General features: G+C 56.0%; 1 protein-coding gene across 1 annotated transcript in view; it reads right to left on the bottom strand.

Annotated features, from left to right (window-relative positions):
* ADCY1 (adenylate cyclase 1) overlaps positions 1 to 12,148 on the bottom strand; it is an 89,178-nt gene that overhangs the window by 33,848 nt on the left and 43,182 nt on the right. Inside the window, exons 5-7 of the mRNA XM_047763603.1 lie at positions 6,969 to 7,096; positions 1,909 to 2,067; positions 960 to 1,101 (exon numbers count right to left, since the gene is read on the bottom strand). Of these exons, the coding sequence (XP_047619559.1) occupies positions 960 to 1,101; positions 1,909 to 2,067; positions 6,969 to 7,096 (429 nt within the window). The remainder of the gene's footprint in view (positions 1 to 959; positions 1,102 to 1,908; positions 2,068 to 6,968; positions 7,097 to 12,148) is intronic.

Here is a 12,148-nt window from a genome sequence, read left to right on the forward strand (position 1 = left end):
GATGAGGACCTCCCACACCCGGGCTGTGCCTCGCAGGCCTCCCTTCTCAGCCCTCGCCCTCCACTCCTAGGTTCCCAGGTTGACTCCGGCTGGTCACCCAAACCCCTGACCCAGCCCTCCTCTAGGCCACGTTCACACCTGCCCTTCCCCTGCACCCCCACTCCCTTTCCCCAGTGCCTCCCTGAGCCCCATCTCTCACCCCTGGCCAGTGCCACTCCTGCCCATAGTCCCCAGGTCACATGGGAGCCACTGTACCCCTAGGCCTGGAGAGCGCTGGCCCATGGATGCACCAGGACAATGAAATTCGACTCTCCCTCGTATCTGACCTGCTTGTGTCCTGAAGGAGCATTGTGGCCGCCTGTGTCTTAAGGCCTTCACATGAACCCCGCACCCCTCACCGGAGCCCTGCACCCCTCACCGGAGCCCTGAACCCCTCACCTGGGCCCTGCATCCCCCATCCGTGAGCACCCCCCATCTGAGCCCTGTACCCCCCGCATCTGAGCCCTGGAAGTGGCTTAGCCATCCTCAGTCATGTCCAGATCACTTTTCCTGAGCAGACTGACCTTGAGCGCCCCACACAGGACAGCCACAAGCCTCCCTGTGTGGGAGTCACAGCACCCCTCCATCCATAGCGCACCCCACCCCTGACCTCCTGCAGAAGGTTCTCCAACTGATTTGCAGGAGAAGCAGCCAAGGCCCAGGGAGGTGCGGGGGTGGGGGGGGGGGACTCAGGCCGGCCCAGCCCTTGAGGACCCCCGGGCCCGACTCTAGGCTGTGCCCTCTCCCCCCGCCCCCCGACGGCCCTCCCAACAGGTGCAAGAGGCCGGGCCCAGGGCACAGATTAGTGGGGGGACACCCTCCGTGTCTGCAGAGCTCAAGGCCTGAGGAGAAAGGAGCCATTCGTCCCTGAGCAGCTCCTCCCGTGCCGGGGCAGGGGTGGGGGGCGGTCTGGAGCCCACCTTCCGCCGATGGGAGGGCACGATGAAAAAGGTCTCGATGTTGTGAGTTTTCAGAAAACTGTTCCTCTCGTGGCCGTGGCCGGGCTCCACCTCGTAGTCCCCGTTCAGACACGCCAGGGTGCTCTTCGTGATATGAACCTTCCTGCAGGAAAGGAGGTGGAGACTTGGGACGGAGCCTTGACGCCCCGCTCTGGATCAAGGCCGGGGGGGGCCCCCCGCGGGGCCGCAGCTGGTTGACCCCCAGCCTGGGAACCTCCCTGTGCTGAGGGTGTGGCCCTCAAAAGACAAAAAAAAAAAAAGAAAAAGAAAGAGAGAAAGCACTAGAAATCCATAGACTGGAGTTCCCGTTGCAGTTCAGCAGTTAACAGTCCCAACGAGTATCCATGAGGATGGGGATTTGATCCCTGGCCTCGCTCAGTGGGTTAAGCATCCAGGGTTGCCGTAAGCTGTGGTGTAGGTACAGAAGCAGCTCGGATCTGGCGTTGCTGTGGCTGTGGTGTAGTTCAGCAGCTGCAGCTCTGATGGGACCCCAGCCTGGAAACCTCCATGTGCCGAGGGTGTGGCCCCCAAAAGACCAAACAACAAAAAACAAAAAAGAAATCCACGGACCAGTGAGAAACCCACCCCCGTTCTAGAGGGAAGCCTCTATCTTCCCTAGGGCAGCTCTGAAGCCGCAGCTCTTTGCACTGTTAAGTCTAAGAAAGCAAAATGAGAAGCCACCGTCAGCACCCGGAACAGCTCCTCGTCAGCCTTCCCGAACTTTCACTCTCCTCCAGGCTCTCCACGGGTGCCCGGAGGGTGGGAGGCTCACGGGGCCAGGAGTCTGAGTCAGCCCTTGGGAAGCCCCTCCCGTGTTGGTGGGGGGCTGAGACGGCCAGGCTGCCCTGGGTCCCCACACAGAAGGTCGGATTAGCATCCCTCACGCCTGCCCTCGGGGTCCCCGACTTACCCAGGGAGCCCGGCGGCTTCCATGACGTTGGCCAGGGTCACATCGTTGGACCACACGTCGTACTGCCACTTGCGCAGGCCCAGGACCCCACAGAGGACCCTCCCGGTGTGCAGCCCCACACGCATGTTCAGATCCACCTCAGTGGCCTCAGCCACGGACCTGCAGCAAATATGGATACAGGGCGCAGGGCTGGGCCCGTGGTCCACTCCCGAGAGGTCAGGGCACAGGGGAGCAGGAGCTCCTGTCAGCCCGACCTTGGAGCCGTGACCCCTGATGGCTCCCCCAGCTCCCTGGCCACCGGCCATCTCACGAGTCATCATGCTTCCCCTCCCCCCTCCCCACCCAGGGCAGGCCCAGAAGGGAAATGGGCCCTAAGGCCACCCGGTGAGGCCACCCTCGAAGTGGGTGCAGCATCACAGGAAGCACTCATGCAAGGAAACGGGAGGTGGGTTTAAAAGCTCCTTGGAAGTTCTATGATCCAGCAATGCTCTCCCCTGGGCATCTATCCAGAGAAAACTGCAATTCGAAAAGACACGTGCACCTCAATGTTCACTGCAGCACTATTTACAACAGCCGAGACACGGAAGCCACCCACGTGTCCATCAACAGAGGAATGGATAATGGAATATATATATATATATGTGTGTGTATGTGTGTGTATATACATATACGTACATACACACACAATGGAATACTATTCAGCCATAAAAAAGAATGAAATAACGCCATTGGCAGCAACATGGACGGATCTGGAGATTATCAAACCAAGTGAAGTTAGACGATAAAAGACAAATATCATATGATATCGCTTATATGTAGAATCTAATAAAAATAATGCAAAAAAAAACTTATTTAAAAAAATTTCACAGATTTCAAAACCAGTATTATGGTTACCATAGGTGAAACTGTTGAGGGCAGGGAAGAATTGAGAGGGTGGGAATGACACATACACACAACTCTATAAAAACAGATGACTAATAAGAACCTACTGTCTAGCACCAGGAAATCTGCTCAGTAGTTTGTAATAATCTACACGGGAAGAAAGAACGGATACAGCTGTGTGTATGACTGATTCACTTCGCTGTACGCCTGGAACTAATACAACATTGCAAATCAACTATGCATACTCCAATAAAATTAAATTTTAAAAAAATTCTTTATTAAAAAAATAAGCTCCTTGGAAAGAGATTCGCCGCAGTCCTGCAGGCGGGCCGTGCTCAGAAGTCCCCTCGGGGCCCACGAGAACGCCCTGCACGGTTCCTCCAACCCCAAGATGCCCACAATGAAATGAGACGCAGGAGGAGCAGGACTGGCCTGGGACTGCACAGTCAGAGCACAGGGGACGCACCGCAGCCACAGGGAGACCCTCTGATGCTGTTTGTCTTTATTTTCCACTTTTCCCCAAAAGGCAAAATTATTTTATTTTTTAAAAGTCTAACATGCACGTTGTCTGGAGTTCCCGTCGTGGCGCAGTGGAAATGAATCCGACTAGCATCCATGAGGATGCAGGTTCAATCCCTGGCCTCGCTCAGTGGGCTAAGGATCCTGCATTGTTGTGGTTATGGTGTAGGCCAGCAGCTGTCGCTCCGATTAGACCCCTAGCCTGGGAACCTCCATATGCTATGGGTGTGGCCCTAAAAAAAGACGAAAAGAAATAAAATTAAAAATAAAATAAAATGTTTTTAAAGAAGCAACGTGGGGCCCAGCTGGTGTGCTCCAGGGGACAGAACTGCAGGGAAGCCCTGAAGGAGGGGCGGGCCCTCCACGGTGCCCCCCATCCCAGCCCCAGCGGGTCCAGAGGCGGCCCAAGGGCGGGTGTGTCCACAGGGCTCTCCGCCGACCGTGGGCTTCCTAGCAAGCCGGGCAGGGAGGCTGAGAAGAGGCTCGGGGACAGCGCGGCCCCACGATCAGGACACGAGCCAGGAGTGGTAAGAGGCTAGGAATCGTCATCAGAACAAAATGCCTGTTACCAGGACACAACTCGAGTCCAAAGACCGCAAAGGGGCTGGTGAGGCGCTGGTGACGAGAGAGAAGGGAGGTCCCAGAGCCTGAGCGCCGCACCGCTGGCAGGGAAGACAAAACATCCGGGAACCAGCGGCAAGGCCAGATGCGAACAGCCTCAAATCCCCAAAGACTCCGAAACGAACCCATGATCTCTTCACGGCGGGTTACTAGGGCCCCCTGATCATTCACCATCGTCGCGGGAGCAGCAGCGTGAATGTGAAGCCGACACCCACTGGCACTGTGGACCCCGGAGCCCCCTCCCCAGCCCTGGGGGCAGGGGGGGTGGGAGGGGGGCTGAGAGAAATGTAAATAAGTAAACCTGCAAAAGGTATTTTTGTGCGTTTTAAGCATCTATTTCTACAGTCACAAAACAGCAAAGGGCCCAGGGCCTCCTGGGGCCAAGGGCCCCGTGCCTCCTGCAGGCCTTCCTGTCCCGGCGTACAGCGTCCGGGCCCACGTTCAGCCAACCCACGCGGCCCAGGACACTCCTCCAGCTCCCTCCACCTGTCACCCCTTCCTGCAGGCTCACAACTGGGGGGACAGCAGATGTGCAGTTAACTGGACAAACAAGGTTTCCCCATCTCACAGCAAAGGAACCCAGGGATGTGAGGACACAGAAGCATCCCCTCGGGGATGGGGGCCAGGCATCCAGAGGGTCTGTCTGCCTCCTCGGGCAGGAAGCCCCCAGCCCCCTTAGGAACAGCTGCGCCTGGAGACTGACGGCTTGAACCCTCGGACGTGTTGCTCCTGTACCAGACCTGACTGCACAGGAGCTGTTTCCTCCGGGGTGACCTAATATTCGAGGCCAGACAGAGGGAGGCTGGCACTGGGTGCGGGAAACAGGGCAGGCACAGGTGTCACGTGGCACAGCACACCCACTGGTGGCGAAAGGGGGTCTCGGGCCTGGGTACCCTGGGGAGGGGCCATGGGACTTAGGAGACCTGGGGTCAGGGCCTGGTAGGACCAGGCTCAGCAACTGAAATGCCAGGAGATAGAGCTGAGGGGACCCCCTTTCGAGGAGCAAATGCACCTCGGAGCAGAGCAAGGCCAGCAGGTCAGCACAGCCCCACACGGTCAGCGCCAGACGCAGGGCTCCCCGGCAGAAACCTCTCCTAATCCACAGACGCGCAGACGGGCAAGGTGGAAATGGGAAGGAAGGACCGGGCGGCACCAAAGAAGGCCCAGAGTCTCGCAAGAGAAATGTCACTGCAGAGGGACCCCGACAGGCACAGAGGCTCGAGAACGGATGGGGCACCAGGCACCCCCAGGAGGACCGGAGCCAGTGTCACCCACCTTCAGGGACAGAGTCCATCTGGTTCAGCTTCACAAGCCACCTGCTTCTGCTCAGTCAGGCCCATGTCAGGGACTCAGAGCTCCTACATGACCCATCCAACTGTCACCTTCACCTGGGCCCACAGAAGCAGGGGCCTCCCGAATACCAAGGAGGGAGCTGACATCCATCTCCTTATAATTTCCAGCTACAGAACCTCGTTTTACCCCTAAGGAGGTCACACCAAACCAGAGGAGGGGATACACAACATATGCTGTATTCTATAATGTGGTGGATGAAATGATGTATGATATAGGAGATGATATGACATGATATATGAAAATCAATAAGGTGCAATGTGATGCATGATATATGCCATGAACTGATACAGCATATATGTGATATGTGATATGCCATGCGATTAGGACGTGATGGGACATGTGATATATGAAATGATGTGTGAGAGGTGATGTGCTATAATGGGGTATGTGTGATATATGGTGAAATGTGATACATGCGATGTATGATATGATGTGATATGAAGTGATACGGCATAAATACACGTGATGTGCTATTTGATTATAATGTGACGTCATATGATAATGATGTGACACATGGCACAACATGACACGCTTTCCGACCACAGAAGCTATCGCCAGGTTTCTAAGTCTCCTTGAAGCCAGGCCTCTTCCCTTGCTCCCCTGGTTCTGACCAGCCCCTCCTCCAGTCCCGCTTGGCTTCTTTTCTCCAGAGCAGGGGCTGCATGACCTGGCGGGGCCTGTCTACCTCCAATCCTAGGCCGCAGCCCAGACCAGCTACCACGGGCTCTGCAGGCAGAGCAGGCGCCAGGGGTTCGATTTGCCCCGGTGATGCCGACACGCAGCTGCTGTCTCCCGGGAAGCGGGTACCAGGCTGAGCAGGCTGGTGAGGTGCTGAACACTCGGCTTCGACACACCGCGTGCAGATGTGTGGACCCTGCCATCATCCTCGCAAGGATGGTACAGTCAGCCAGCTGTTCAGCTCCATCTCCTGCCCTTCTGGTGCTATCACGTCTCTGCTCCTGAGTGGGAAACTACACCAGGCCCTGGGCCCCCACCTTGCTGAGCCAAACTCATCTCTCCGTGCAGTCTCGATGTCAGAATGTGGGCCTGTGCTCCGTCCACCAGCTCAACCTCCCAGCTGCACACCCTCCTTGACCGGATGGAAGGCTCCCTGCCTCGTCCCTCCGGTCACTGACAAGGACAGTGACGACAGAGGCTGGCTAAGAAATGGGCAGCCAGCCCCAGGATTCCAGAAATACTCACCTGCCCCCTCAAACCCTCTCTCCACAGAGAGCATCTGACACCTGGTCCCCTGTCCGCATGGACAAGCACACGTGATGCCTTTCCGACTGGAACTCAGCTGGGTTCCAGCCAATCCTCCCCCTCAGTTGGCTCCCTAAACATCTTATTGGGCTAAGCTAGAAAGGTCACTTCTTCTGGCCTGACTAAGGCACACCTGATAAGACCTGCGATCACCACAGACAAAGAAAAGCAATGCCGCCAAAAGGCCAAGGAGCCACAGCTCCCCAGAGCAGGTGGGTTCCTCCACCCAGCGCCTTGCCAGGTGGCGCTGGTTCTCTGCAGCCACAGCACCCGTGACCCACGTGGCACAGTCGGGCCGGCCCCGCCCCAGGGCCCCGCCCCAGGGCCCCGCCCCAGGGCCCCGCCCCAGGGCCCCGCCCCAGGGCCCCGCCCCAGGGCCCCGCCCCAGGGCCCCGCCCCAGGGCCCCGCCCCCGGCGCTTACGTGATGGTGTCGATCATGTCCAGGCCCATCTCCACACAGCAGTGGGCGTGGTCGGTCTTGGGCTGAGTGAGGCCCGACACGCAGTAGTAGCAGTCTCCCAGGATCTTGATGCGGCGGCAGTGGTTCTCCTTTGGATGAGAGGACAAACGACATGTCAGTGACACACCTGGGCTGCGGGTGCACCTGCACCTCTGCCACTGCTAATACACTGACCATCAAGCTTGAGGCATGACCAACACAAGGGCACAGGTGACACCCCACAGTCAGGATGCCTTGGGAGGGCAGGTGGCCCCTATGGCTACGATTAGAGTTTCCTTGGGGACCCCGCACTGCCCCCACCCCTGCACTCAGGCCTCTTCCCATGCACGGATCCACCCCTCCCGCCCTTCAGTTCACCCTACAGATCTTTCAAGGTCAGGAGGCCACCCCACAACCGGGGAGCCAGCTTCTCTCTCTGAGGAGGTGACCTGTCTCCCAAGAGGGGCTGGCACAGCACCCCTCTTGACTGTCAATGTAGATCACCTTGCGATGGCCCTTCTGGAACATGCTAGACTCCTCTCCCACCCTGCACCCATCTCAGGGTCCCTGTGACTTTTAACCCAGAGTCAAGGTCCGCAGGACGTGTGAACTGTGATTCCGAAAGACTCTCCTTCCCAGGCCTGAGCCCTGACCTCACGCCCCAAGGGAACACCCCACGCCCACTCTGGGAAGGCATCCAACAACAAAAAGATCCATTCTCACACTTACACAGCAGTAAGAATGCCAGCACCCACGCCGCGTCACATTAAGGACAGAGAGAAACCTCAGACGCTGATACACCTGCCCGGTGCTAATCCGCCAAGATGACTGATGATTACAGCGGGGAGTGTCAGTTTTATTTCAAGGACAGCATTTAAATGGCAGTTCTAGGACCTTTCATTTAAAGCATCCCTTTATGCTCTTAAATAACTGAGAACCTCACAAAAAAAGTCTTCATGCAAGTGGGTTATAGATATGGATATTTGCCCTATAAGAAGTTTCAGCTGATTTTTTTAATGCATTAATGCATTTAAAGTAACAATAGCTCCTGGGCATATAGCCGGACAAAATTACAATTCAAAAAAATACATGCACCCCTATGTTCATAGCAGCACTATTCACAATAGCCAAGATATGGAAACAACCTAAATGTCCATCGACAGATGAAAGGATAAAGAAACTGTGATACATATACACAATGGAATACAACTCAGCCATAAAAAAGAACAAAGTAATGCCATGTGCAGCAACATGGGTGCAGCTAGAGATTCTCATACCAAGTGACGTAAGTCAGAAAGAGAAAGACCATATAATATCACTTATATGTGGAATCTAAAATATGGCACAAACGAACCTATCTAGAGAACAGATACAGACTCACAGACGTGGAGAACTGACTTGTGGTTGCCAAGTGGCAGGAGTAGCAGGGGAACGGGATGGACTGAGAGGGTGGGGTTGGTAGATGCCAACTATTACTTTTAAAATGGATAAGCTTGAGGACCTACTGTATAGCCCTGGGAACCATATCCAATCTCCTGGGATAGACCATGATGGAAGATAACATGAGAAAAAGTACACACACACACACACACACACACACGTGTATATATACATACACGTATATGTGTGTGTGTATATATATGTATACGTATATACACACTTTGCTGTACGGCAGAAATTGACACAACACTGGAAATCAACTGTATCTTCATTTAAAAACCTTTAAAAATAAAGTAACAATAGCAAATCCATTACTGAGTAACATAAGTAACATTTTATGGAAAATTATGCATTTTCCCAGACAAAACCATTGGTCACAAGGAGGCACTGTTCTCACTTTTGCAAGTCCGCAGGACCCATCTCCATAGGAGACGGCTGGCTTCTCGGATCTGCCACTCCCAACAGGCTGCTGCTGAGCTCGCGGCCGTCTGAGAAGGAGCCGGCTTCGTGCAGCCTGTCCTTGGATGAGATGGACCTCGCCCTGGAGGTGGACAGCCCCCAGAAAGGGCCCTTAAAGCCCAGAAGGCTGACCCGCCCCTGAGAACACATTCTAGCTTAGATTTACGTTTTTTAGGCTGCTCTTTGGTTCCTTACAGAGGAGCCGACCCCTGCAGGTTTTCTCGAATGCCAAGAATTACTGCAGTGCCCAGAGAGAGGAGAGTTCTCAGCCCTCACTATCCACATGCTCACACAAGCCCTGAACTTCTGCAGGACACTCTCCACGGGGCAGGGCAGGAACCAGGGCCAGTGACCCCGCTGCTCTCCAGTGAGATGGCCCGGCCACCACCCCGTGTCAGGGGAGGGGGCCCAGATGGCTTGGTGCCCAGCTCCTCCCAGCCCTGGGCCTCCCTTAATCCAGAGACACTTGGTCAAAGGGGAGGGCGAGAGTGGACACTTCCACCTGTCGGGAGGGCTCAGGGGAAGCCCAGTGACTGGGTCTGCTCTGTCCTGAGCCCCGAAGGCTCCCCCTGTGGACAGGGCACTGGCCTCAAGGAGGTCCAGGGTCTGGCCACTCAGCTCCATGTGACCAGGAGCAGCCACTTAGCCATCAGGACGCCAGCCTCCAGGTCTGCAGAAAGGGTTTTCCCAGCATCCCACGGGCAGGCTGTCCTGGGGCTGACTTGTCCTGTGACGGCATCTGGGAGCCCGGGGCCAGACGGCTGGTGTGGATATTCACCCTCTGGAGCCCAGGGCTGGGCTTTGGCTTCTCCAGGCCGCGCTCGCCCAAGCCTCCAGGCCAGCAGGCAGCACAGGGCTCTCTCCTGACTCCTCCAGAATATCTGCCCCACCTGTCCCCACTGTCCCTGCCAGGACACACTGTGCAGGCAGCTCCTCCCCCTTCTGCTACCCGTCTTCACACTCGGGCTGCCTTCCCTGGACCCAAGGGCCTAGGTTGAGATGTGGGCGGACTCCCAGGGCCCAACCTCACCCCCGGCCCCCGGAACAGAGACCCTCGGCAGAGCTCACAACCCCCGACTCACTGGGCTCTTCTCGGCACCCGCCCCAGTTTGGCTCCACAGTGTCCCTGGCCGACTCCAGGGCCCGTGACCCCAGCCTCCTGTTCATCTCTGAGCATCCAGCAGGTGACCTCCAGATGGCGGGTGTCCGGCAGGTTCACAGGTGGACAAGGGCCACTGCATTGAGGACAGCTTCCTAAAGCACAGCCGTCCTCAGCTGGACCCGTCAACACACACAGGCCTGGGCGCATAATCACAGCCCGGCAGCGACAGAGGTGTCCTTGGCGACCGTCCTGAGAGGGTCCGTCCTGGACCCGGCTCCCCCGCAGGGCGGCCGACATGGCCCAGAACAGACGGGGGACGTGAAATGCTAACCCATCGCCTGATTTGCTCATCTCAACGGTCCTGGCTTTTGTTAGCAAGTTTAAGAGACCAAAAAAAAAGTGTTTTCCATTGCTCTGGGCGTTGGTTACAAAGCTGTTCCCTGTGAATAGAGAGAGCCAGCACCTGGCGTTGCCCTGGGGGAGAGTTTGTGACACCCGAACAGCTGTTTCCCAGCCAAAGCAATGAAAGAAAACGGAGGAGGAGGTCAGCCAGGGCGGGCTGGCTCGGGAGGGACAGGAGGGACAGGACATAATGACAGAGCGCCCTCAGAGCACCAGAGGGGCTGCAGCAGGATCCAGGTGTGGTCTGCACACTCCGAGGTGAATCCTGGACCTGCCTGGCCCCGCCCGAGAGGACAGCAGAGACCCTCACGCTCAAGGGCTCTGTGATGCTGCCCACCCTGCCCCAGGCCCCAAGAAGGCGCAGAGAGCTCAACGGAATCAGGAGGACCCCCTGCAAGTCCTGAACCCAAAGATGCCCAAAGCCCTCTGAGGCCGGCTCTGAAACAGGGGAGTCCAGAGAGGCCAGAAGCCAGCACGTGGACCCCACAAGACACCTGGATTCTGGGAGGGCAGCCCCAGGGGGAGGGGAGGGGCAGAGGGAGCGCTGGAAACGTCCCAGTGATTGCACCTGATCCCCAGGTGGCAGCACCCAAAACCCAACTAACTCTGCGTGGTGGGGGGCATCAGCGGGAAAACAAGAGAATTAAGAAAATGTGATTTCTCGGTGGCTGTCTCGTGTCCCGAAGCAGCATGTCTTTACCCTGCTGTGTCCACACAAAGCTGAAAAGAAAGGCACCAAAATATAACCTATGGCTATTGCTGGAAGGGAGGAAACATACCCATTTCTACTTCAATTTTCATAAATCCCTCCTGCTCCGTTCCTTTTACACACGCGCCAGCCCCTGTGATAAGCACCGAGGAGCTGAGAAAAAGGTGAGAGTCTGGGGCTCTGGGGAGGGACCACCCAGGAGCCACAGAGCTGGGGACCAAGAAGCCACAGACACCTGTGGGCAGCAGGGACCAGCCGACTCAACACCGCAAGTCTCTCCAGCCTCTTTCACGCCCGAAAGACTCAACAGGCCCCACCAAGGCAAGTTCTCCAGTAATAAAGAGTCACGCATACGCATCTGGTCCTGGTACCCAACAGGAAAATGCAGGGGCAACCCCAAGCCAAGCACAGATGCCTAACTGCGCGGGGCAGGGGATGCGGAGACCGTGAGGCAGGCCAGCCTTCTCCACGTGTCTTGCCTCCAGCTCGGCTCTGCACGTGGGACGGAGCCATGCACATATTTCATGTACCAAAAAGAAAAATTACAAGTTCCCACTGCGGCTCAGCAGGTTAAGAATCTGACTAGTATCCATGAGGATGCCGGTTTGATCCTTGGCCTCGCTCAGTGGGTTAAGGATCCAGTGTGGCCATGAGCTGTGACATGTGTAGGTCACAGATGTGGCTCAGATCCCGCGTTGCTGTGGCTGTGGTGTAGGCTGGCAGCTGCAGCTCCAATTAGACCCCTAGCCTGAGAACTTCCATTTGTCGCAGGTGCAGCCCTAAAAAAAAAAAAAAAAAAAAAAAAATTAGGTGTCAAACAATGATGCCTAAAAATCCCAACCAAAATGAAATAAATCTAACTGCGACCACATTGGTAGCACGATCACATGGCAGAGGGCTATTCAAGGCACGTGAAAGCACAGCCAGCGGGATATAATTCAAGGACAAGATGACCAAAGGACGCACGAAGGAAATCTGAAAGTGCCTCTGATGGTCTTCTTACGGGTAACAACACTGGCGATGCTATTTTGAATCAACTGTACATAAAAA

The sequence above is a fragment of the Phacochoerus africanus genome, chromosome 16 (genome assembly GCF_016906955.1).
Source record: "Phacochoerus africanus isolate WHEZ1 chromosome 16, ROS_Pafr_v1, whole genome shotgun sequence".
Lineage (NCBI taxonomy): Eukaryota > Metazoa > Chordata > Mammalia > Artiodactyla > Suidae > Phacochoerus > Phacochoerus africanus.